General features: G+C 37.4%; 1 protein-coding gene, 1 long non-coding RNA gene and 1 pseudogene across 3 annotated transcripts; 1 reads left to right on the top strand and 2 right to left on the bottom strand.

Moving 5' to 3' along the window:
• Nucleotides 1-309: 309 nt before the first annotated feature.
• LOC145228775 (uncharacterized) lies at nt 310-4,898 on the top strand. Of its 2 annotated transcripts, none has more exons than XR_013860287.1 (4): nt 310-450; nt 1,174-1,260; nt 1,832-1,932; nt 2,561-4,898. It is a non-coding gene; the product is annotated as an uncharacterized LOC145228775 (long non-coding RNA). The 2 variants fall into 2 exon arrangements; XR_013860288.1 differs by having other exon boundaries at nt 1,154-1,260.
• LOC145228607 (angiopoietin-related protein 1-like) lies at nt 3,997-9,972 on the bottom strand. The gene is made up of 6 exons (XM_080093725.1): nt 9,505-9,972; nt 9,134-9,237; nt 8,973-9,069; nt 8,814-8,910; nt 4,730-4,858; nt 3,997-4,180 (listed from the first exon to the last, which is right to left on the bottom strand). Exons 1-6 carry the CDS (start codon nt 9,863-9,865, stop codon nt 3,997-3,999), a joined length of 972 nt encoding a protein of 323 aa, XP_079949851.1. The 5' UTR covers nt 9,866-9,972.
• Nucleotides 9,973-15,435: 5,463 nt separating this feature from the next.
• On the bottom strand, nt 15,436-16,921 carry LOC145228613 (uncharacterized; annotated as a pseudogene).
• Nucleotides 16,922-25,943: the final 9,022 nt, after the last annotated feature.

Raw genomic sequence — 25,943 nt, 5'->3', positions numbered from 1 at the left:
ATTTGTACCTTTAGTTTGCAAACATGTGGTACGTTTAGAATAAGGTTTATGTTCACTTTCTAAGCCTTGAACTCTACTCTTGAAGTCCAGGCATTTGTTATGGTATTTTAGCTATAAACATAAGATGACTCAGGCAAAACGAATATATCACGAAATACTTCTAACAAGGATAACAAAGGCCCAAATAGACCTAAAAAGTGGCATGCTTTATTAATCAAACAGTTACACCCATTTATATTCACTTGAGTCATGTAAAAGATTGATAAAAAGGTTTTATTATTATATTTGTTGCAATGCTTAGGTTTTCCATCTACTTCGATCCTTTGTTGCTTTGCTGGAAAAAAGTGGAGTAGATCATGAAGAGATTAATATCAAACCACAAAGTCTATGTTACAACCCAATTGACAAATTCAGAAGAAACAAAACATCTATGGACTGGTTTTTGCTGAGGTAGGATTTTCTCATTCGTGTGTGATAGGTAATAAGGCAAGTAAGAGTAAAATGTTTTGAGAAATGACAGCTTCCATTAAAACTGAGGTAAAATATACTGATCTGGGTTAGTAAATGTATTTGCAACACACAAACACATTCATGTCAGGTCTTGAGCATGTTGTTGCAAACCTGTGATAAAATATTGATTCTTATCCTGTATATCAGTTGTATATGGTGGATATATAAATTAATGTGGTTGCTACATGCTTCAGTATGCTGGAAAACAACATATTCAATGATCAGCAATACATTAAAGCAGTAGTTGATTTATAAAACATCTTTCTTTAAAAAAATTTGGTGTAAGAAGTTTATGTGCTTATTGCTTTTATACCATTAGTGCTTTTGTCACCAATTTGCCATAGGCCATTAATTTTTTTCTGGACTGGAAAGAGACATAGACCCATGTATCTTAAATTACTATGAAATATGCAAGATGCAATTTCCATGTAAAGTTTTCTTTCATTTGGATAGAGCTAATTTTGGTAGAAAATTGATTAAAATGAGTTTGTCATGCACACCTGTATTTTGTCATCATGCTATACAAGATAACAAGTATTTCGTGAAACACTTAAAAATTCTCTTGCTGCTTTTTATTTAATAATTCCAATAGCCTAATACCAAATATTTTATTGGAGTTACTTTAGTTAGTGTATGTATTTAGGTTTGTTCACAATGGTGTAGATTTCCAAGATGGATGAAGTGGTTGGTTTGCCGCCTGGAAGTCCTCATCCACAACAAGCGACCCCAGCAGATAAACGGACAGACTCTGTAAGTTTTAAGACTCTGATTGCTTTGGCAAATCGCACAGTTTTGCGGAGTGACGTTTCCCCAAATTGGCTTCGATCAGGTTGGTGTATAACCTGGGTAAATCACCATAGGCTTGGTGGTTTGCCTGCAGAAAGTCATTCATGTCGTTATCTTTCAGACCTGTTGTGTTGTGATTTGTACAATACTGTATTGCTGGTCTGCATAAATGCTTATGACTGACCAAAGTAATGAATACATTCATAGTTGCTGGCTGATGGTCAAACTGGCGATCCCCTGCTATAAAGCTGACATGTGCAGCATACGAGGCAGGCAACGGTGCTTGTGATGCGACTTTCTGTTGGTGTGCTCTAAATAGTCGCATAAAACAAAACGTGTTTGTTTCACTTAAACCCGCTTTGGTCATGCAACCGAAAATCCACTTGATTTATTCTTGGCATAAGTTTAAAGACCACGTCATGATTCTGACGTCACCAGCTTATGACTGGTTGAAAATCTTGGTTTATTTTTTAATGAATTTGTCAGAATTATTTCACCTGTCATTTTTTTCATTAATTTGTTTTTCACGTTGCAGACATCGAGTGGCCTGCGGGAGATGAAATTCTGCCAGACGACGCAGTGGAATTGATTCGACATTTGCAACGAAAGATTCCAGCGATCCAGCAGGCTCAAAAGGTGATTTAAAGAAATTACAACTTCGCATTATTTATTAGGGATAGGTACCGAGCACCACGGTTTTTTGATGCTCGGTACTCGACACAAAATGCTTTGAACATCGTATAATGATAAGGCAGAGTTTAGATAAATTTAAGTTTACATTCTATTAGCATAAGTATTAATTTCTTGAAACAAGCAACCGGTATACAATGATTACATATGTGGAAGCTGTTTGTACTTAGCACCATAACAAGTAACGGCAAATCAGCGTTAGTAACAAAATTGCTGAAGTTTATTATAGTTTAGTAATTTATTCAGCTTCAAGCAAGTTGAATGAAGATAATATTTGCAACACAAATGTAATTCTGTGCGTTACGTTGGAAAAGCCTTTCCAAAAAAGGCTACGTCTCAAGAAAAATGGCGTAATGTTTTTTTTTTGCTTTTTCTATTGATCCCACACTCGTGCCTTCCCTACAAATAAACTCGTGACCCTATTTGGCGACCGTGGGCGGCGTTTGAGAACCTCTGCAGTAGGGAAACATGAGATGGTTTGTTAATTTCGTTCCTTCTCATCACAATATAACTAAATTTTTGTGCCAATCATTGACATTTTAAACAATGTTTTGGTTATTCCTATTTTCCGAAGATATCCGAAGCAATCCGATGTTTTCCGATCTTCCCTGGCACGATTTGTTGTCGGTCCAACCCGAGTTCGTCCCTCAACCCGACAGTGAAGTAGACACTTGCATAGGCCAGCAAGCGGTAGCGGGATGTTTTTGTTAAGCGCGCGGTGGCGTCAAGCGTGGATATTTTGGTTTGTTTGAAGCGGTATTGTACGAAACATTGCAACATCTAAAGATAATTTGGGAAAAAATGCTTTTAAACAGGCGTGCTGGCCTATTAGCAACAAAACGTTCCTAAAAACTGCAACCTGTTTTGGTCATAACCTTGTTTATGACGTCAAACACACATTATTTTGCCAGTGTATGTTTGACCATTATTGTGTACAATGCAAATGTACTGTAACAAATGGTTGTTGTCAGAAAAACGTTTTTAAATGTTGCTAAACCAATAATAAACAGCAACGTGTTTCAAAATAAATATTGTTTTTTGAACATTTCATTTTTTTAGAAATTGTGACGAACGTTGTATTCTATCGGAAGTTTATTGGGCTTCGAGCTCCTGTGGTTGCACGCATTAGTGACGTCATATTATGCGACGTCATACCTCACATCCGCCACTTTGCATTTTTGTTAAACTCGGCGCCTATGGCCACTTGTTACTTTGATCCGCGCAGCAACGTACGGAAGTCAACCGCGCCACCGGGATTGCCGTGACGACCGAGCATGAAATAACGTTTCACCCTTTGTTGCTAGGGCAGGAATAAAGGGTGTTACCATGGCAACGGTGTGAGAAGCAAGTAATGCTTTGCATTTGTTTCCATGACAAAAAAGTGATAAAGTGGGTTTCAACTTGCGTAACCATGGCAACAACGTGACTTAAATTTTTTACCTTACCAGGGCAACCCATTGGAGATGACCCGACATTTTTGTGACGATTTTTTTACTATTGTCGAACACTTGGTGGCTTAACTCTGGTTTCCATGGCAATTTCTAACTTTTCCAGAGCTACGTCATTTGTGCGCAGTAAATTGAAATTTTGAAATAAAGTTCGTTAACTTCTGCTTATTCTGTCTTTGCTGTCCAAAACAATCTCCAAACACAATTTAACAAGTGTTGATTAGGCCGTGTATTGTATTTACAAAATCAAATCAATGTTTTTAATGCAAATATGTTTGCACGTATTTTAATTATTAGTAATAATACCACGGTTTATCTGCATGTATTATTTACATTCAAATTAATTCGCATAAAATCAGTTGAATCACATTTTGGAGAAAAAACTTAGTTACTTTGTTTTTATAATTCCTATTTATTAACGGTTAAAAGATAGAATTAGGCGAATTTTTAATTTAGCAAGATTTAAACAATTCAACAGGGTAATTGTATTTACATAATTTACACTGATACGGGAAAATTAATAAAAGTCCATATTTTCATCTTTGGAAGAGAAATGTTGATTTTATTCGCATTTAAACATCATCGTTGATTCTTTAATCGCTTCACGCCAACCTTTCCAGCCAACCCAGATCATGTTGTTAACTCCTGATCGTCCCCATTCAGCGTTGAGTTTAGAAGCGCCACAATCATTATACCACCATCCACCGTCAGTGTCGAAACGAAGTGCACAGTTGCCTATATCCCACCTGTGTCACAATGTAATATTCCAATAAAACTTAACCTCGATACAAACTACACAAACACATAGTGAAATTTTTAATCGTGTGTTTCAACCAATAGCGCCATCACTTTATCAGTTGTGGCATCACACAGGCTGTTTTGATGATTTATGACGTCACACACTATCACTAAATCACTTGATGTTTTGATTTTTTAATAAACGGTTTTAAACACGATTTTCAAACATACGAGTGAGTCGTGCTGTGAAGATTTTTTATTTACTCAGTTCAAAAAAAATAGTTCCAAAAAAGAAAAAAACAATGTAAAAATTAATTTATTTTGCAATTTTTATTTAATAGAGGATTATTTTCTTTATTAAATCAAAATTTTTTGGGATTTTTATTTTGTATTTTTTGCTTGTTGTTTTTATATCATTTCTGTGCAATTGATTTTGCACAATTGTCTTTGTCTTGCAATATGACGTCATAAAACAAACTTGCAATGAAACGAAAATAATCTTGTTTATTAAACTATGCGGAAATATTTTTATACTTATGTACATAAACTGTATTTACCCATCATTATCCTGATCTTTGGTGGTGAATTGAATTCCGTTGCTCCATCTCAAACTGTCACGAGCCGTTCCACTGAAGCCAGAAACATGTAAACGATAATTGTCTGATTCGTCGTCGATTGCAAACGAACTGCGAAAATAAAACACATTGTTGGTGTTTTTTGTGTTTATTATGGGTCACTTTCTCTGAAGGACACACATTTCGCTTTCCTTCAGGTTTTGTTTTTCCACGTTTTGTGTAAAAACGGCGTTTAAACCAGGAAGTCGAACCGGAACTGAACTGGAACCTATGAGCATAGGGGTAGAGTTTTCAAAAATATCAGAGTGGGACTTGCCCATACCTATACCATGTTTAGTATACCATTAGATACTTTTTACATGCCTATAGGTTCTGCCAAAGTATTTTACAAATAGTCACTTCACACCATTTCTTCGTTCTGTTTCAAAAATAAATGTGCGTAAACTGAATAGACGATTTGCCGAATCAACAATTTTAACGATGATTTAGTTTTGATAGTTTGTTACAGCGGAGAAGAAAGCGAAAGCGATTTACGTTTTCAAATAAAGTCTACTTTGCACTGTTGACGCCCAAACTTTGGTCACTTTGGATCAAGTTTAGGCCGTGGCAGTGCTTCGCAAACGGTCGTTACCCGCACAACACCTATAAATGAGTTGAGTTGAGTTTATTTCGCTCGGTGAAAAAATCGTAGTAACACAATTGAACTAAAATATTCACCTTGCCGGAGATAGCTGCGCAACGTGGAGGCGTTAAAAAGCGCGACAAATTAGAGGGCACAGTTGGTGGAGATATAAGAACGCGCTGCAGCTACACCGTTAAGATGGATAAAAAAAGAACTTTTATTGTTTACTGTTGGCGCAAGAAACTTTTTTAAAAAAACTCGTGTAGCCTACGTTGCAATAAATGCCTGTTCATTTTATAACAATTGCAATTAATGCGTTTCAACCAACGTCTGTACGACCAATGAAGTAGCAACAAACGTTTTTGTATTTAGCTGGAAACATGCTATGTTTATATTTTGGGTTAATTTGGTGTGCGGCCCCATAAAATTGAAAACATTTGAATGCGGCCCTTGTACTGAAAAGTTTGCCCACCCATGTCTTTAAAAATACGCAAGATAGGTGCTACAGGGCGTTTCAAAAATGTCGAATTATGCGAAAGTTAAAAAACGGAATTTTAACCGGTTTACAAATCTAACTCAAACCCCCCAAAACAGGACCCGTATAACAAGCGGTTCTCCCTGGTTTAAACTGATGTACTGGATTTTTTTTAACAAACTAGATACGATACTCATTGTTTGTTGCGAACTTCCAGGCAGGAGAGCAATAACATGTCCTGGTACAACACATTTTATGGACCCTACTCGCACACTAGTCAGAACTTGACTGGTACGTATTTGTATTAAAAGAGAGAATCAAAATGCTATACTGGAAAACTACACCAACACTTGGCGTCTTAATAGAAACAGTAGAAGTTTACACGTAACTGTTTATTTTTAAATTTATGGGCCCTGGCGTGCAGCACCAGCTGCACCCGCATCTCGTAGGGGCTGATTTCAGGTCATAGCTTCATGGGCAAGGATGGCAGTACGGTACGGTACGTATTGCGTTGACCGTACCACGTACCTCGTTACCGTACCGTACCAAATGTCAAAAATCAAAGCGTACCGTACTCAAGGTACAGTACGAAAATTTGCGCACCGTACCTTCAAATAAACCAATCGGGATTAAGTTGGATACATTTTATGACAATATGACATGCACTTAAAGGAGAGTTGTCTAAACTCTAAACAGGCTGTCCCATTACAACCAGCTTATTCGAAATGAAAGGTTGATCCGTTTTCTACGATGGGCTCGTGCAGCGACAGTGTGTAATTTTCAACAGCATGTTTTTTAAAATCATTGGTGCGGAAGAGACTACAACACTAGCTAGCTTTTTCAACTAACTGAAGAATCAATTACAAATGCCGAGTTGATCTCTGTTCTTGTCATGTGCGCGTTTTAATAATACGTCTACGGTACGTGTAACCACAGGCGAATAGTTTTATAAAAATGAAAGGTGGCGGACGTAAATTATGACGTCACTTTTTGTCACGTCACTAATGCGTACAACCACACGAACCCACTTTAAAGCCCAAGAAACTTTCAATAGAATGTAACATTCGTTAAATTCTTAAAAAAAACATTTCTTCAAAAAAATATTCAGTTGAAACAATTTGCTACAACGTTTTATTCGTTTAGCAACGTTTAGAAAATGTTTCATCAAATTGTTGCTCTTGTATCACCTTAAGTCTAAACTAACCATTCATTACAGTACAATCGCATTGTACATAACAGTGGCCATACATTCACTGTCAACAATTTGTTTGACGTCATAAACAAAGCTCTAACCAAAACACGTTGTAGTTTCCACCCGTTTTGTTGCTTTTTTGTCAGCATGCTTGTTTAGTTTCCAAATTTCTTCAGATTTTACGATGTTTCGTACTATACCGCTACAAACAAATCAAAATTTCCACAGTGGCCGCCACCGTACTTCACAAACCCACCCCAGGCCCACCACCGCCCACTCGGCAGTCGGCGCCTATGCGTGTAACCCTCCTTTTGCATAGTAAGCACACATTATTAAGCAGTGACGTCATAAACTTTTTTGAGCCCTATTTTGATACAGGGCACTGTGATGAAATCATGTTTCAAACAACTTAAATTCAAGTTTCAGACAATTTTGATATTATCTGCAAATGGTAACGATTCAAAAATGATCGTTTAATCAACGTTTAATATGCGTACCAGTACGGTGGTACGGTACGCTTTTGGTACGGTGGTGCGCTCTAGTGATCGACCGTACCACGTACCGTACCCGTACCTCAGCTTTCTTTGCGTACCGTACCTACGTACTGTACTTTTTGATGAAATTTGCTGCGTACCGTACCATCGTACCGTACCGTACTGTAGATGATGTAATTTTGTCCTTTAAAGGGCTCTTCTGGCAAATGTGATTTTATTCCGACGTTTTGACGTCCTTTACAGGTCGTCTTCATCAGGGTAAATAACACTGAATGCGACTAGTACAGTGCACGATAAACAAAGGAAAAAAACCCTGATGAAGACGACCTGTAAAGGACGTCGAAACGTCGGAATAAAAATACATTTGCCAGAAGAGCTCTTTAAACTTGATACTATGTCTGGCAGCAATAGCTTATATATTGAATTTTGTCCTTCTTGCAAAAAAACCTTTATCGGGCGAACTGACCAGAAGGTTTGTGCAAGTTTTGTGTAGCAAAGATATAAAAACGATAATGCTTGAAAATAATGACGCGATATTAGTTGTTGTTTAGTTAAAAAGCTTGCGTGGCACTCATTGAGTAGAAAATACACGTTTTTCATCTAAAATTTTGGAAAACCGAATATTTGTCAATAAATTCGCACACCGCATATTCAGTACATCTCCACCTTTAGCAGTAATATGGCAAACTGATAATAAGCGGCTCCAAACAAATCATGAAAAACTTTGACATCATTTTTGATGCATTACTTATGCGAGTAGCCTACATATTTTCTGTGATAAACATGAAACCGTGAAACAGACCGGGCGTGAATTTTAGTCAATAATTCCCTAGGTGGTAGCGCCTCCTTGCGACGAAACAAACTCAATGTTTTATTTCATTAATCTTGCAATAACTTTTATTGCTTAAAATTGGCTGTTTTGTGAAGACCGGTCCGCGATAAAATTTTAGTATCAATGCCAGTCTACAGCGCAAAAAAGGTTGCCGACCCCTGGTCTGGCACACATATTTCCACTGACAGTGGGTTATAAAGGTAAAATGGATTTTTACTTTTCAAATAAGGTATTTTTCAACATAACATTTTTTCTTCAATACAGATATATTTGATTTTTTTTGAGGGGGTTCGAACCCGTTCAAGTCTTTTTATGTCTGTATGTGGGTCAGGCGCGCCACACAATTCGGCCGAGTTCCTGCCCAACTTGATCTTCGTTTGCCACAATAACCTATCACATGACCAAGTTGTATCGCCACCATATGGGCGTATTATTTTATGAATAGAAGTACCTGTACTGTGCGTAAGCCGTTGTGGCATCAAAACCTTTCATCTTTATTTTCAGTTTGCAGTTCTGTCCACTAGTAAATTCGTGTATTTGATCCAAACCTGGGTTGTTTAAAGTTTTGGTCAAATTCAATTTACGCGTTTAAACAAAACTATTTGCTCACCGAGCCAGAATTCTCCTTCCATGTTTCCGAATCCATCTTTATATTCCTGCCAGGTTCGGTGAAAATCCACACTTCCGTCAAATCGTCGTTGAAAAACCTGTCATGCAGGAAATATACGAGTGTTGTAATTCTCCGTAGGCCCTACATATGGTTTGATTTACCGTCCAGCCTTCCTCACAGACCGCTTTCTTGTAATTACGTAATCGCTGGTAACCGTTTACTGATGACGTAGAGCAGTTGACAGCAGGTAGTAAATTTTCCATTTCTGGAAAATTGAAGCAAACACATGAAACGGAAAACCCAACTTGTGCAAAACCGATTGGAAGCTTTTTTTAGGATTGCGTAACTGACTTACGATTCTCATGTTTTATATCTTTTCGCAAAAATAATAATCGACAATTTACAAATTGTCTACATTGAAAACCAACGATTAATCACACTTCACAAAATATATGAAACACAGATAGATAAACACGAATCCAATACAATTAAAAAACCAATACAATATAATTAAATCATAAAACAGTTTTACCTCGAAATCTTTCTTTTATTTCTCGCTTGAAATCTTCCAAGTCTAAGGCTTCTTCGCTTTGCCCTACTGCCGCTTTATCGCCTTTTAACCCGGGAAATCCCCGTAAACCCACCTTCCCGGGTGGCCCAACATCGCCTTTTAGTCCTACAGCGCCGATATCCCCTTTTTCGCCGGTAAATCCCTTAGGTCCCATTATTCCGGGTGGCCCAGCGACCCCCTTTTCGCCCCTCCCACTAATCAGACTCCCAGGCGTGACAGTGACGTCATCACCACATGTTGCAACGGTGACGTAACTGCATTGCTGCTGTCCGCTGACCAGTGACGTACAGTACAGCAAAATTGCTGTCAGTTGTAACAACATGTTTTTAGAAATATTTTTTCTCCTGCCAAAGAAATAATAAAAACAAGCTCAGAATGTATTTGTTTGTGTTAAACATTCAAAACAACTGAATATTTCATTCTGTGGCTTCGAAAAAATGTTGGGCAGGCGTTTGGCTCCGAAATGATTGTATTTCCTAAATTTAAACATGAACAGTAATAAGGTTTAAATAAACACAAAACACAACGCCGTGTGTAGTTGAACCCGATTCGTAACTTCAAAACGTCGATTTGTTTCTTAAAGTTTAGTCAGACTTGGCACGAATTAAAGAAATTCATTTAACTTTAATGATTTGAAACATATTTGCTCTTGGCTCGAAGGTTAAAAGTGCAAACTACCAGATACTTTTTACATTTCCAATCTACTTTACTTAGTTTATATAATGCATCTGATACTTTACGTTTTAACTTAGTTCAAACCTGCCGTTAACATGTCTTCACTTTCCACTATGTCACCATATAAGAGAGCATATATATGTACATATGTGAAACATTCACACTTAACGTTGCTATAACGCCTATATTAGCCAACAAAAGTGTATCCTGCAATAGAGCAAGGTCTGGCTTTCGTGATTGTCGATTGGAAAAGGCCTGACTGCGATAGAAAAGACCTGACGCAAAGTGTTGAGTTACAAAACCATTAATCGTCTTTTGTTTGAATGGATCATTACTCCTATAGCCGACAAATTTCATCACACTATTAATGGGTGGTCTGATTGTTCGGCGCCTTGGTGTAAAGCAGTGTTTCTTAGCCGTTTTAGCGCTCGTACCCTTTTGAGCTTTCATGAAATTTTGTCGTACCTCCGGTCTACAATGGCCGACGGAAGTAAATAAAATTGTAATAATAGGAATTAAACTCAGTGTATTTATAAGTTACGTGTTGAATGCATGCATTAAAACAGTCTTGTAAGTTAAACAATATTTACAGCACACCAACAATCAGTCAATTCAAATCATCCCGAGGCATATAACAAAGTAACTTGTGACGCATTCTTCACAAATATGCCTAAATAGCGTATAATTTCACACTGCATGTCGTACCCCCTGCTTGGGTGCTTCGTACTTCTGGTTAAGAATCTGATTGTTTAGCGCCTTGGTGTAAATGTAAAGGGATTGCAGATGGAGATGCAATATATGTGCTGCGTTTGCCGAAGATGGATTCGTTCCTTATATGGAGAAGTTTGATCAAGGAATTACATTGTGCTTGTAAAATATGCCTAAAACCGGCCATGGCACGTTCAATAAAAACCAGATTTCGTTTTGTGTTAACAAGGTGTTAAATGCAAGCTGTAGATCAGTGGTTCTTAACCTTTTGATAACGGCTGAACCCCTACGCTATTTTTCAGCCTTTGGTCGAACCCCAAAATTTTCTAGGTTTTTAACCCATTTTGTTTGGTGGGTCATAATTTGTTTTTGTTAAAACGTAGTGGCAACAGTTACCGTTTGTCATTTTGTTATATTCTGACATAATATAGCAACTTGTTTCATGATCGCTTTAATTCCGGCAATTTTTAGTTTTTACCAAAATAAAGCATTGTATGTTCAGCATCTGTACACAAACATGAAAAAGCTGAAGTAATAAGTTTTTGCTGCCAACAAAATTTCGTTGTGTTTCTGCTTACGAACAACGCTCTTTGTCACGTCAAAAGAAGAAAATAAAACCTTAGTGCAGGGGCGCACAACCATTTTGCTAGGACGGCCGCATCGCAGATTCTTATTTCACCAACGGCCGCCATTTACCTGCTTATTTTTGTTTACTTGGTTTGTATCAAAATACTTGGTTTATATCATGTATTTACCATCTAATAGCGCCCAAAAGCCCAGATATTTCCAGCTCGGTGCACAGATTGAGCTGCACAACGAGGAGATCAGTCTTAAGTGTTTATGATGTCATAATCTATATTGTAATGCTTGTGGTACCTGTTTTGTTCGCATTGTTGGCACACAATAGGCGTACAAAAAGATTGACACATTATTAAGCTGGTAATACTCTTTTTAGTACCGCAAAAACTGTTTAGTGCGGTTTAAAACACCCCTGCCTAAGCTTAACCTTCCAGTGTTTTGATATTGAACAAATTGCCGTTTTTAGCGACTATGGATCACTAAACGAGTATTTGTATGGTACTTCAAAAAGACCTTCGTCGAACCCCTGATTCGGCGTTGCCGAACCCCTGGGGTTCGATCGAACACCGGTTAAGAACCACTGCTGTAGTTTTGTGTTAACAAGGTGTTAAATGCAAGCTGTAAATGAATACGAATTACCTTTTTGTTTGCTGATAGATTATTTATATCGTTTGTAGCTTTGTTTAAAATACATTTCTTAAATTTGAAACATAGTAAACGATACGTTAAAGCAGTGGTTCTCAACTCGTTTCAGGTATAATATTGTGGACCATTCCACTTTTAAACAAGATTGAAGTAGGCATACGCGACAAGCATTTTGGCTTGAAACATAATTCTTAAAAAATACAAATTTCAAGATATGAGTTAAAAAATTTACCAAGTAACATTTTGACTCTCTTTCAGTATAAGCCGGGGGTGTCCAACTTTTTTGACCAAAGGACCAAATGCGGTTTACGAATGATTGCGCGAGCCACTTAACTGTTACTGCTAATTTGTAATCTTACAAATGGTTGTCTTATAATGTTGAATTAAAACACTCACACCGGAACTCTAATGCCGGAAATGTGTATTATCCTTGTTTACAATTATAAGAACAATAAACATACGAAGATACAATAAAGTTAACAAAATTTTTACTACACGGCGACATTTCAATGTGAAGTTTGGCACTGTTTTATCTCTAACAAGTTTGGCAATATTCAGTGAGATGGACGATGTACAATGCGAAGCAAACTCCTCACACGAAGAGTGCCAACTGAGCAATATACGGTGGCCCATAAGGGCAACGTGCGAAAAAGTTTAAATCGCAAAATATATTTTAAAATCGACATATATATTCCGATCGCGATTTCAATATTCACCGATCGGGATTTCAAAATTCACCGATCGCGATTTCAATATTCGCCGATCGGGATTTCAATATTCGCCGATCGGGATTTCAAAATTCATCGATCGCGATTTCAATATTCGCCGATCGGGATTTCAAAATGTATCGATCGCGATTTCAATATTCACCGATCGGTATTTCAATATTTACCGATCGGGATTTCAATATTCGCCGATCGCGATTTCAATATTTGCCGATCGCGATTTCAATATTTGCCGATCGGGATTTCAAAATTCACCGATCGCGATTTCAATATTTGCCGATCGCGATTTCAATATTCGGCCCTGCACGTGGTGAGTAAACATGCATTTGCCAAAAAACGAAACAAAATAATAAACATGTGAAGTAAAATACCAAATTACCAGAAAACATTGCAGATCAGTCTTGAACGAAACTATGGTTAAAGAAAAAAGATTTGTTGTTGTACTTTAAACAGTATGTAACTTCGTTGAAATATATTCCGCCAAACCGACAACGAGGTTAAGTGAAACCGGCATGGTGAAAACGAGCAAAGCTTGGTCTAAATTGTGTCGTATGATAACCGTGTACATCATTGGCAATACCCCGCAGCACACCTTTATGTATTTCTTAAAAAAATTCCTACACAGGTATAGCTATAGCCATAAGAGCCACAAAATGTTTTGTCAAAGCTGTGGTAAACCTGTGGAAGAACATTTTAAGTTTTGTCCTCACTGTTCTTGTAAAATTCCCACTGCGAATGAAAGTGAGGTTGCTGCACCTGATAATGTTTCAGAGGGAAAGAAGTTAAAAAGGCTGCTTAGCTTTGACTTTTTTAATGCAAAGAAAAAAGAATCATTTCACTTCAGAGGAAAGATGAAAAAGACCAATACATCTTGAAAGCTTTTCAAAGACTGTAGTTCCAAATTTTGGTAATGATGGAAGTTCGAAAAAGATAATGGAAATAACTACTTTCAAGTGATTTTTGGACCTTATGGAATCATGCTACTATGACGGTATGCTGAAAAATGATTGAAATTGTATGTTATTACATACATCACAATAGGTCCACCACAAAACCGAATAATTTGTGTTTTTTTTAATCACAGAAAAGTCACCAGTGTCATTTAAGGATTTCATCAAGTTCTTCACTGGATGCACCAGAAAACCTCCACTTGGGCTTCCGGTCACGTCTAAAACTGCGGGCCCACTTGGCCCAGCACTTCATGCAATTGAAAAACTGCGGGCCCACTATATCCAGACTTGTCGCGTCTCTTACAAGTATAAAAACTGCGGGCCCGCTATATCCAGGCTTGTTGCGTCTCTTGAAAGGAAAAACTACGGGCCCACAATATCCATTGCTTGGCCCGTCTCTTGCAGGGTAAAACGGGCCAAGTGGGCCAAGCGGGCCCGCAGTTTTAGACGTGACCCCTTGGGCTTCCACATAATGTTACCGTTGAGTTTAAACATGGGTGCATGACATCACAGAATGGTACCAAATGCAACTGTTTGCCTACTGCGAGCACATGTTCATTGATAATAACGATTCCTGTGCTGTTGGTTTTGGCTGTTGTTAAATTATATAGATAGTTTTGTATAGTTTATTGTTTTTGTTTGTATTGTTTTCTTCCTTCTGTCTAATGCTAGTTGGTTAACGCATTTGGTTGAGAAAAAGTGCTTCAAATTTACACAGATGTAAGTTGATGATCCAAAATTGATCCTCCTAAAGTTTGACCCCAAATGACCCGGCGGTTCACCTACAGGCCCCCAAAACATTTGTATTAAAATGGCTCTTCTGACTAAAGTACATGATCTAGGAGTTTCATGCTTTGTTGGTTTGTACAATGTAAGGTATTTTAAAGAATTATATACCTTTTAATTGGATTCGCCCATCAAAACTGGCATTGCACACTTATCAAGGTCAAACCTAGAGATTAAATTCTCAGATTGGGAGTATTGTTTATGTTCTTTTTTACTACTTTTGTAAATATGTGACAATATAATGTAAACAGGACAAAGCCTTTTAATGTTTGAGTTGATGCTTTCTACTAATTTGTCCTTTTAAAAAAAGAATCTAAAACTAAACAATTGTTTACCATGACCAAATCGCTTAAACACAGGTGTGGGGACCCATTCGTTTTTGCTTGCAAAAACAATCTAATGGTGTATATATATAGTAAATCGATAAGAGTGGTACACAACATATAATATTGAAATGTATGGGAAAGCCACCTTTCTGGTTTTCAAGAAATATTACAGGGTGGCCTAAAATTGCAACTGGGTTCAGTTTGTTTTGATGTAAGGCACCATTTTTGTCATCAATGTGGTGACATTTATGCATTGGTTAGATATTCGTCAAAATTGTACTGTAAAATTTAACTGCAGGTCCGAAAAATATGAAGATTAAAGGGCAGTCATACATAATATCCGTCCAAAATTTATATACCCTTGACTGCTTCTTTTATTTGTAAGTCACTCGCCCTGGATTCAACATCTGGGATTGTATTACCAAGACCAAATTTCTTTGGTATAGCCTAACATGGTCTTACCACACACAGATTTTTTAAATACACCTGGTAAATAGGTTTAGTGAAAAGCATTTTTTTATTTTGTGACAAAATTTGCAACAATGTGTAACTCGATATATTTCGTTAAAAACTGTTTTTTTTCATTGTATACATCATGTAAATTAATTCTTGAAATGCTTGCGAGTACTGTGCATAGATGCTTTCAAGTTGTGTTTCAGGAGCATTATGTTTCTATGTGTTCGTTTTATACAACAGTAGAATTCACAATACACATGCATTTAAATACAAAAAAGTCTTAACTTTCTGCATGATTTTTCAGTGTTTGATAAAGAGACATCATGCCAATCTACAGGCATGCTATAGCTAGTTCAGTTTTCAGGTAGTGAAAATACTCTTGATGAGTGATTCTTTCTTGTTCTTCTGGTGGAAAATGGTTTTGTTCAATATAATCACACTGCCACAAGTCCACTTCCTTCAAATAGTTTTGAGTACCATGCAGTTCTGGAAAATTAAAAATGACATTAGGCCGCCCGGAAACAGTATCATGTCTTGATTTTCTTATATAATGAGTATTCCAATGATTCTTGAATTTATCCAATTCTAGTTCCAGTAGTGGTGTGAAACAATGCCATAAGCATTCATGCTGAAGAACATTGACTGGGGTGTAAGTATTCTGTTCAATTAAGTCTTTAAATATTTTCATCCACAAGGTAGTTACACGTTTTCTTAATGTTGACCACCATGCTTTTATCCGTTGGTTGTGTGGTGAAGTCCCATAAATGTGTGCATCCACAGTATTCATTAAACAACACTGAATGCTAGCAAGATGATTTTCTGTTCCACAGTCAGATCTTATTTTTGGGGGACAGCCACCAAAGGCTCCAACTGCGTCCATATAAAGGTGTCCAATAACTAGTGGGTTATTGTTTGCGAGTAGAACTTTCAACCAAATAATTTTCCTGCTGTACCCGTCAATGCAGACATGAATGCAAAAAACATTTTTTTTTTTCAAAAAAATTTGGGCCAGGCACGAAGTATTTTCTACGCTTTGAACATTGTGATTTTCTTGTAGCTGCACCTTCGGTATCTTTTACACGCAAATACTTTTGTACACAATGGCGGGGTAACATGACCCCATCCAAGCGTATATTGTGAATGCCACAACCCTCTGTATCCCATTAAACAACCTGCACCGTCTATCTTCTTTCTAATAACATCTTCAACTGTGTTTGGCAATGTAAGTCCCCTTCTTTTGAGTCCAAGACAAGAAAGTCGAGTTTTAAGCGTTCTTAAACTCATGTAAACTCGATGATATTTTGCCAAAAACTGAATGATTATTTTGTAACTGTAGCCATCAAAGAAATACTTCCTGATCAAAATTTCCTCTGTTTTTAATTTGTCACCACATTGATGACAAAAATGGTGGCTTACATTAATGTCAGTATTTTGACACTTTGAACAAGACATACTGCATAAACACACAAATAATGTTATGTAGTCAGCAGTTAGCGCTTTCAAATAGTACACGTGCGCGTCATTTCAAGGTTTGAAACGTGTGTATTCAGGCGTGAATATTTTTCGCCTATTTTTTCTCGAATATTGAAATCGCGATCGGCAAATATTGAAATCGCGATCGGTGAATATTGAAATCCCGATCGGCGAATATTGAAATCCCGATCGGCGAATATTGAAATCGCGATCGGTGAATATTGAAATCGCGATCGGCAAATATTGAAATCGCGATCGGTGAATTTTGAAATGCCGATCGGCGAATATTGAAATCCCGATCGGCGAATATTGAAATCCCGATCAGTGAATATTGAAATTGCGATTGGCGAATATTGAAATCGCGATCGGTGAATATTGAAATTGCGATTGGCGAATATTGAAATCCCGATCGGCGAATATTGAAATCCCGATCGGCGAATATTGAAATCGCGATCGGCGAATATTGAAATCCCGATCGGCAAATATTGAAATCCCGATCGGTGAATTTTGAAATGCCGATCGGCGAATATTGAAATCCCGATCGGCGAATATTGAAATCCCGATCGGCGAATATTGAAATCCCGATCAGTGAATATTGAAATTGCGATTGGCGAATATTGAAATCGCGATCGGTGAATATTGAAATTGCGATTGGCGAATATTGAAATCCCGATCGGCGAATATTGAAATCCCGATCGGCGAATATTGAAATCGCGATCGGCGAATATTGAAATCCCGATCGGCAAATATTGAAATCCCGATCGGTGAATTTTGAAATGCCGATCGGCGAATATTGAAATCCCGATCGGCGAATATTGAAATCCCGATCAGTGAATATTGAAATTGCGATTGGCGAATATTGAAATCGCGATCGGTGAATATTGAAATCGCGATCGGTGCATTTTGAAATCCCGATCGGCAAATATTGAAATCCCGATCAGTGAATATTGAAATCGCGATCGGCGAATATTGAAATCGCGATCGATGAATTTTGAAATGCCGATCGGCGAATATTGAAATCCCGATCGGCGAATATTGAAATCCCGATCAGTGAATATTGAAATTGCGATTGGCGAATATTGAAATCGCGATCGGTGAATATTGAAATCGCGATCGGTGCATTTTGAAATCCCGATCGGCAAATATTGAAATCCCGATCAGTGAATATTGAAATTGCGATTGGCGAATATTGAAATCGCGATCGGCAAATATTGAAATCGCGATCGGTGCATTTTGAAATCCCGATCGGCAAATATTGAAATCGCGATCGGTGAATTTTGAAATGCCGATCGGCGAATATTGAAATCCCGATCGGCAAATATTGAAATCGCGATCGGTGAATTTTGAAATGCCGATCGGCGAATATTGAAATCGCGATCGGTGAATTTTGAAATGCCGATCGGCGAATATTGAAATCCCGATCGGCGAATATTGAAATCCCGATCAGTGAATATTGAAATTGCGATTGGCGAATATTGAAATCGCGATCGGTGAATATTGAAATTGCGATTGGCGAATATTGAAATCCCGATCGGTGAATTTTGAAATGCCGATCGGCGAATATTGAAATCCCGATCGGCGAATATTGAAATCCCGATCAGTGAATATTGAAATTGCGATTGGCGAATATTGAAATCGCGATCGGTGAATATTGAAATCGCGATCGGTGCATTTTGAAATCCCGATCGGCAAATATTGAAATCCCGATCAGTGAATATTGAAATCGCGATCGGCGAATATTGAAATCGCGATCGATGAATTTTGAAATGCCGATCGGCGAATATTGAAATCCCGATCGGCGAATATTGAAATCCCGATCAGTGAATATTGAAATTGCGATTGGCGAATATTGAAATCGCGATCGGTGAATATTGAAATCGCGATCGGTGCATTTTGAAATCCCGATCGGCAAATATTGAAATCCCGATCAGTGAATATTGAAATTGCGATTGGCGAATATTGAAATCGCGATCGGCAAATATTGAAATCGCGATCGGTGCATTTTGAAATCCCGATCGGCAAATATTGAAATCGCGATCGGTGAATTTTGAAATGCCGATCGGCGAATATTGAAATCCCGATCGGCAAATATTGAAATCGCGATCGGTGAATTTTGAAATCCCGATCGGTGAATATTGAAATCCCGATCGGCGAATATTGAAATCCCGATCAGTGAATATTGAAATTGCGATTGGCGAATATTGAAATCGCGATCGGTGAATATTGAAATCGCGATCGGAATATATATGTCGATTTTAAAATATATTTTGCGATTTAAACTTTTTCGCACGTTGCCCTTATGGGCCACCGTAGCAATAGACTTGACATCGGTGCTTTTATCAGCGCCAAAGAATATGATGAAAATGTTTGTGCTTTTGCAATTAGTGTTTCTTCTGTATAATTTGCGATGGTCTGTCTTGACAGCCTTTTTTCGCAAATGTCTCTTTCCTTTCCTGACATATGACATCAGCAACACGACCATGCATTCCTTAACAAATTCTACATCTGCAAATGATTTTTTTGCTATTATTTCTGCCACCAAGTAGCTCGCTTTCACAACCGACTCCTGCTGCAAAGAAACTTCCGAAAAAAACATTTGCTGTCCACGAAGAACTTTTGTTAATTCTTTCACTTTATCTTTTCTAAACTCATTCTGATATTTATCATAAGCTGATGAACGTCTGCTGACGTAATGTCTCTTTACGTTGTATTCTTTGCATTCTGATACAGGTTGATTACGTACCAGGCAAATTGGCTTATTGTCGACATCTACAAAACAGTCCTCACATGTCTACCTTTCTTAGATTATTCTGTTAGCGGTGCTTGCTTTTCGTTTTCTATTTGACATAATCTATAATCACTGCAAACTTGAGAAAAAAGTGTGGACGTAATAATGTGAAAAATGTGATGCGTAACAATTTGCATTGTGATGCAATAAAAGTAGTTTAAACAGTGTGTATTGCTCTATTGAAAAAGAATACAGCAACCATAAATGCCGATTTCTCGCAATGTAAGTTCGCCATAAAATACGTAGACGATTAAGATTATGATATAAGTCATTTCAAAAATATCGCCGCGGGCCACTCACAACCTTCCTGATGCGGGCCACGGGTTGGACACCCCTGGTATAAGCAATCATCTTCAGTTTACTTCAATTCAGTGGACGTCTGTGGTCATTATGGACCACTAGCCATCCATGGAGCATCAGTTGAGACCCACTGAGTTAATGCATTACTGCAAAAGCCTTTTCTCTTAATCTTCTGCGCTGTCAGTGACAATCAATAATCATCCAAGCTAGGCCTTCTCTGAAGACGCTTTCCGTAAGCCATCTTAAGTCGGCATTTGCGAAAGTCATGGCTTTTTCATGAAAGTCAGGCCTTTACATTTCGACAATAACCCAAGTCATGCCTTCTAAAAAGAATCAACAATCACCCGTGTTACGTCGATTTTTACCAATCGATGTGGATTTTAATGCGTCAGGCAAACGTAACAATTTTCCTGTGACGCAATAGCCAAAATAACAATTACTTTCTACTGGGTGATGTCAATTATCTGCTTGGCATGTTTTTTTGTCATCAGTTTAAGAATTGTCTCGTGGTGTGTGCATGTATGATACCGACATGTGTAATAAGTAGGGCAAGTTTTTGCAACTTTTGCAACTTTTTTGCAGCTTTCGGCAGCTTCTTAAATACTCAGAATTTGTGTAGTATGATGTAATAAGCTGTTTCTAGAAATTTTAAAATCTTAAACTGTTTGGTTATAAAACGGAACATTTCGAGTATCTCATACCCTAATAATTTTAAAAACTTGTGCATCAATGCAACTTATGTTAAAATTAAGTGCAACTTTCTCACGATTTTAATGCAACAAAAACTTGCCCTAGTAATAAGCATCGAAGCTCTTTAAGCGAGAAATTTATTTAAACACTGTTTTTAGCAGGTAGTAAGTTATAAACTGCTGATTTAACTGAATGTATTTGAGCTGCCTGATTTTACTTTGTGCTTGTTGGTTTGGCTTTATCCCATGATGTGTTGTTTTAATTTCGAATCATAAGAATGTTTGCTTTGACTTTATAAAGACAAAATTAGTTCACAAGCCCCTGTGGCCAAACAGTTTTGTAGGTGGGTGAAGTGCGTTTTGTGGATGCTTGGAGTTTGTGTTTTTCTTCTGCAGTAATCCGGGATTGACCGGACAATAAGGTGGTTCTGTAATTTAGTGCCCGAGTTTTTCATTACTTTATGTGGCGCTTTGCGTCAATAAGCGAATAAAACGTTACAACCCAAGTCAGGCCTTCTCTAAAACGCTTTACGCAAGCCATCTGTAATCGACAATCACCAAAGTCAGGCATTTTCCGATCGACAATCACCCAAGCCATGTTCTTTTCATTGGCAATTCACAGGCATTCAACAAACAACCGTCATGGTTCAGCCTCCTGCGATACACAGTGTTGATAGTCGGTAGAACTACTAACACTGAGATTTGGCTTAGGCCGGGTTTGAGAACTTCTGGTAGGTAGCGTAACAGAGCAATAGGCGTTTATAATGCTGACTCAGCAATTATTCTTACCATAAATCAGTGGTTCCCAACCTTTTTTGTTACATTCCTCCCTGTGCCCATTTTCGAATTATTCATTCCTCCCCATAAGACGAAAAACAAATAAAAAACATAGCAATTTGAAATAGACCTTATAACTAGGGATGTATATTTTCAGAATCCTTTAAAACCGGTTCCAAATGTGAACCGGATCCAAATTATAATGAACATCCCTAATGTATAAAAAACATTCTGTTACATTTCACATGTAATTGTTTTTTACAGTTTTAATGAAATTCCTCCCCTGAACTCCACCTACCAGAAATTCTCAGACCGGGCCTAAGCCAAATCGCAGTGTTAGTAGCTCTACCTTGATAGTCAGGCTAATTCAAACACTGTGCGGAAAAGGCAGTCCGAAAAATATTTTGTAAAACCAATCTATACTAACATGGTAGTCCAGCTCCTCTTTTCCTCCCGTTTCTTTTATTATCTTGCGCATTTTGGTTATGCATGACTGACACTGCACTTCGCCTGGAGTTTTGTATGATAGTTGTGGTAAACAGCTACTTTTTACAAGCTGCTGGCGACAAATCTGTGTCTGTTTTGAAGTTTTTTAGTTATTGGGTTTATTGTTTAATGTATGCAGAGCCAATAAAACGTTTATAGTTTTTAATTGTACAAACTCTTTAAGCAGTGCCGGATTAACCATTAGGCAAAGTACGCACGTGCCTACAGGCCAGTCAAAAATCCAGACCTGTGCCTACAGGCCAGCAGACCCTTAATCCGGCACTGTCTTTAAGGTGTATTTTAAAAACTTATAGACAGCCAATGTCAAATCTTTGTTTGGGAATCCTGTTACTCCAAATAAACTAGCCTATATGACATTTGTCTTATCATTAGTTGCACTAATGATACCTTAAAATAGGTCGAATCATTGTGCACTATGTAAACTTCAGTGGTTCTCCAACTTTTTGGTCATGCGACGCAATAATGAACTAAAAGTTCTTTTCCTCGGCAAACGTCGCACTTTATTGTAGTGGGTAAGAATGCTTTTCATTACCAATAAAATATATGAGCTAAATTTGCCATATACACAGAATTTCATCATCAAGTCTAAAACCAATCTATACTAACATGGTAGTCCAGCTCCTCTTTTCCTCCCGTTTCTTTTATTATCTTGCGCATTTTGGTTATGCATGACTGACACTGCACTTCGCCTGGAGTTTTGTATGATAGTTGTGGTAAACAGCTACTTTTTACAAGCTGCTGGCGACAAATCTGTGTCTGTTTTGAAGTTTTTTAGTTATTGGGTTTATTGTTTAATGTATGCAGAGCCAATAAAACGTTTATAGTTTTTAATTGTACAAACTCTTTAAGCAGTGCCGGATTAACCATTAGGCAAAGTAGGCACGTGCCTACAGCCCAGTCAAAAATCCAGACCACTTCATCTTTGCGACAATGATTTGGCAACACTGATAATTCTAATTTTTTAGTTGGCAACCCTGATTTTCGGGCCACTTATAAAATGTGCCTACAGGCCAGCAGACCCTTAATCCGGCACTGTCTTTAAGGTGTATTTAAAAAACTTATAGACAGCCAATGTCAAATCTTTGTTTGGGAATCCTGTTACTCCAAATAAACTAGCCTATATGACATTTGTCTTATCATCAGTTGCACTAATGATACCTTAAAATAGGTCGAATCATTGTGCACTATGTAAACTTCAGTGGTTCTCCAACTTTTTGGTCATGCGACGCAATAATGAACTAAAAGTTCTTTTCCTCGGCAAACGTCGCACTTTATTGTAGTGGGTAAGAATGCTTTTCATTACCAATAAAATATATGAGCTAAATTTGCCATATACACAGAATTTCATCATCAAGTCTTAAACACCAGGGAATGCTTCCGCGGTAAAAAAGGCGAATATTTCGCGACACACAGTTTTGGAAATCACTGGCCTACAGCCACAGTTTTATAAATCTTAATTGCAAGCCTCGATAAATCACTTGGCTTTATAATTCCCACTGAGATATGATTTTTTCACAGTAGCCTACTGTTAGCTGTAACATTATTATTAACAAGATAACCTGAAAATTAAGTGGTTCCGTATTTTGTAATATGTTAAAAAGCACATTGTGCAGAAAGTACAGACACTTTTAAAAGGTTTTTGATTTATTTTTCAGATCCCCTCTTAACACTTTGGATTGCTTGGTAGATCTTAGGAACATTTTAAAAATGTGTTTTTTGGCTAATGCAAACAAAAAAACATGAATAAATAAATACAAATTATTTCCTTTCTTCTTATCCACATCAACTTCTAGAATATCACATGTCCTATTTTGCAATCTTTGATAAGAAGTATTAAAAAAACTTTTGCAATACACTAAAAATCCAGCTTGTTGGCTGGCCAAAACTTTCTGTCTGGCATTTAATGCACACACTTTGTCAAAGTTGAAGGTACTCAGATAAAGGAAGTAAGACCTCCAGACTTTTGCTCCATTGAAGAAATCAGTTGACCCTGTTGTTGCATAGTGGGCAACTTGCTAACAATTTTGCTTCTTTTTGTCAACTTATTTTTTATCTTGAACAAAACATAACCTTCTAAATACTCCATTGTGTTCAACTTCGTGTTACTTATCATAACATTTTGACTCGTTTTTCGGCACTATTTTTTTAGTTTATGTTGTCCAGCAATTGTTCGGCGCCTTGAATTCTTCTTCAAATAAACTTTTTGCTTCACAACACACTTTTGCATATTCTCTCATTAGAAAAGTCTGTTCTTTAAACTTTCTGTAATGATCATAGTCCGGTCTTTTTTCAAAATCTACCCTTTGTTGACAGTTTAAAATGAGTAACTTTGAAACAAATATGACCTTCGTTCAAGCTTGCTTTTTGGTCTGTCCGGTGTTCCTGTACGGGGTCAAAGTCGTTATACATTTGTTTATCAAAGATGCAGCCAGTATAGGAAAGTTTCATTTTCACCAGACTTCAATTTCATCAGCAATAAACTATAAGTTAGGTAAAATCACCATGATGTGGTTTAAAGCGGCTTCAACGCTTTTAAAGACGGACTAAAAAGATTAAACCTACATTAAATACTATCCAACAGCACAATAACAACTAAACTTAGTAATATAATAAGCTGGACTACCATGTGAGTATACTATGGTGAAACACTGTCGTGGAATCAGGCTAGTCAACCCACTCAGACTTTTAGTCAAACCCGTCAAAGTAACCGCATAGCAACCTAAACGTGACGTAACGACTAACGAAAACCGTAAGAAATTCCGAAATTTCGCTTGTAATTGGCTGAAGAAGCCTTGTTGTTTAAATCCGGAAACATCACTGATCAAAACAATAATTCAATTACCTTACTGTATTGTTTATGTAAAATTCGTTACTGCTTATCAAGATTTGAACCTTAACTTAAAAATTGTAAAGCACCATTAATTAGTTTTAAGGTTAATATAGGAACTGATTAAGTTAAAATGTGATATATTTTTACGACGACGGTTTGTTAGTGTTATACTGCAAGTTAATACTGGCTAGACACATTTACAGTTGCTTCACATCAAAACATCATGGTTCTGTTAAACCATGTACTGTCATACCAACAAACTGACAGCTGTCATACGAACAAACTTAACCTTGAAACACTCAGGTACAAATCAAGCGCGCAAAACGCTAACAAATCATTACTAACTTGCTGCCAAAACTCGCTAAATTAACATAATTTCGGCTCAACAGTCATGGTGTACTTTCAAAATTGAAAATTTACAACGCGGTAAACCTTTGTTTAAATTTGTGTTCATTAACTTAACCTCCAGTCTGAAATATTGACAGCCTGCGAAATATGATGTTAGTTTTTACCAATAGGATGTAACCACGTCCAACTAATGAACAACAAAAAAGACGGTTTGCAAATCATGGACACAAGGCCGTCGTATTTGCAACAAATTTACATGAATGCATATTTGACTATTATTAGCTTGACTATCTCATGTTAATTGCTTTTATACTATGACAAAATTGTTTGGTAATTTACAAATTGTAGAGCAAACGTGCAAACAAAAATATCGCTTAACAAAATAATAAGCAGAAACAAAGTTGACACAAAATGTTATAAAACCTGACTTAGTTAACTAAAACAGCTAAATTATTTTGTCTTGATTTTCTAAAACAACCTCAGGTAAGTGCCAAGTCACATTATTATTTGCCGCCGAATATAAAAGCGCCCTTGCCCGTCTGTAAACCTGTATGAAAAGACACGCTTCAATTCGCTTCAAAAGCCAGGATGTTCCACTGAAATACGACACCAGGGCTTTAAAGGTCGAACATTTTCAACGCGGTATTTCCTTTCATTAACTTGGGCAAACTTTATAGAAAGCTTTCAGCTCTACTACTGCGCCATGCTTTCAATAACTTTAGTCTGCAGAGCCATTAAAACGTTTTTAGTTTTTAGTTGTACGAACCCTTTAGGGCAGGGGTGTCCAACACGTGGCACGCGTACCAAAAGTGACACGCCGAGCATTTGAAATGGAACA

The sequence above is a fragment of the Phallusia mammillata genome, chromosome 5 (genome assembly GCF_965637545.1).
Source record: "Phallusia mammillata chromosome 5, kaPhaMamm4.hap1.1, whole genome shotgun sequence".
Lineage (NCBI taxonomy): Eukaryota > Metazoa > Chordata > Ascidiacea > Phlebobranchia > Ascidiidae > Phallusia > Phallusia mammillata.
Note: the sequence above shows the minus strand (reverse complement) of the source record. Positions and strands in the feature narration are given on the sequence as shown.

Bases quoted from the DNA above. Each gene is read 5' to 3' on its own strand.
- LOC145228607 (XM_080093725.1), bottom strand. From the start codon at position 9,865: ATGTTGTTACAACTGACAGCAATTTTGCTGTACTGTACGTCACTGGTC. The intron at 8,911-8,972 runs GTGAGCAAATAG...TAAACAACCCAG, and splicing joins GGAAGGAGAATTCTGGCTCG to GTTTGGATCAAATACACGAA. The intron at 4,859-8,813 runs GTACTTCTATTC...TTATTTTCGCAG, and splicing joins ACGGCTTACGCACAGTACAG to TTCGTTTGCAATCGACGACG.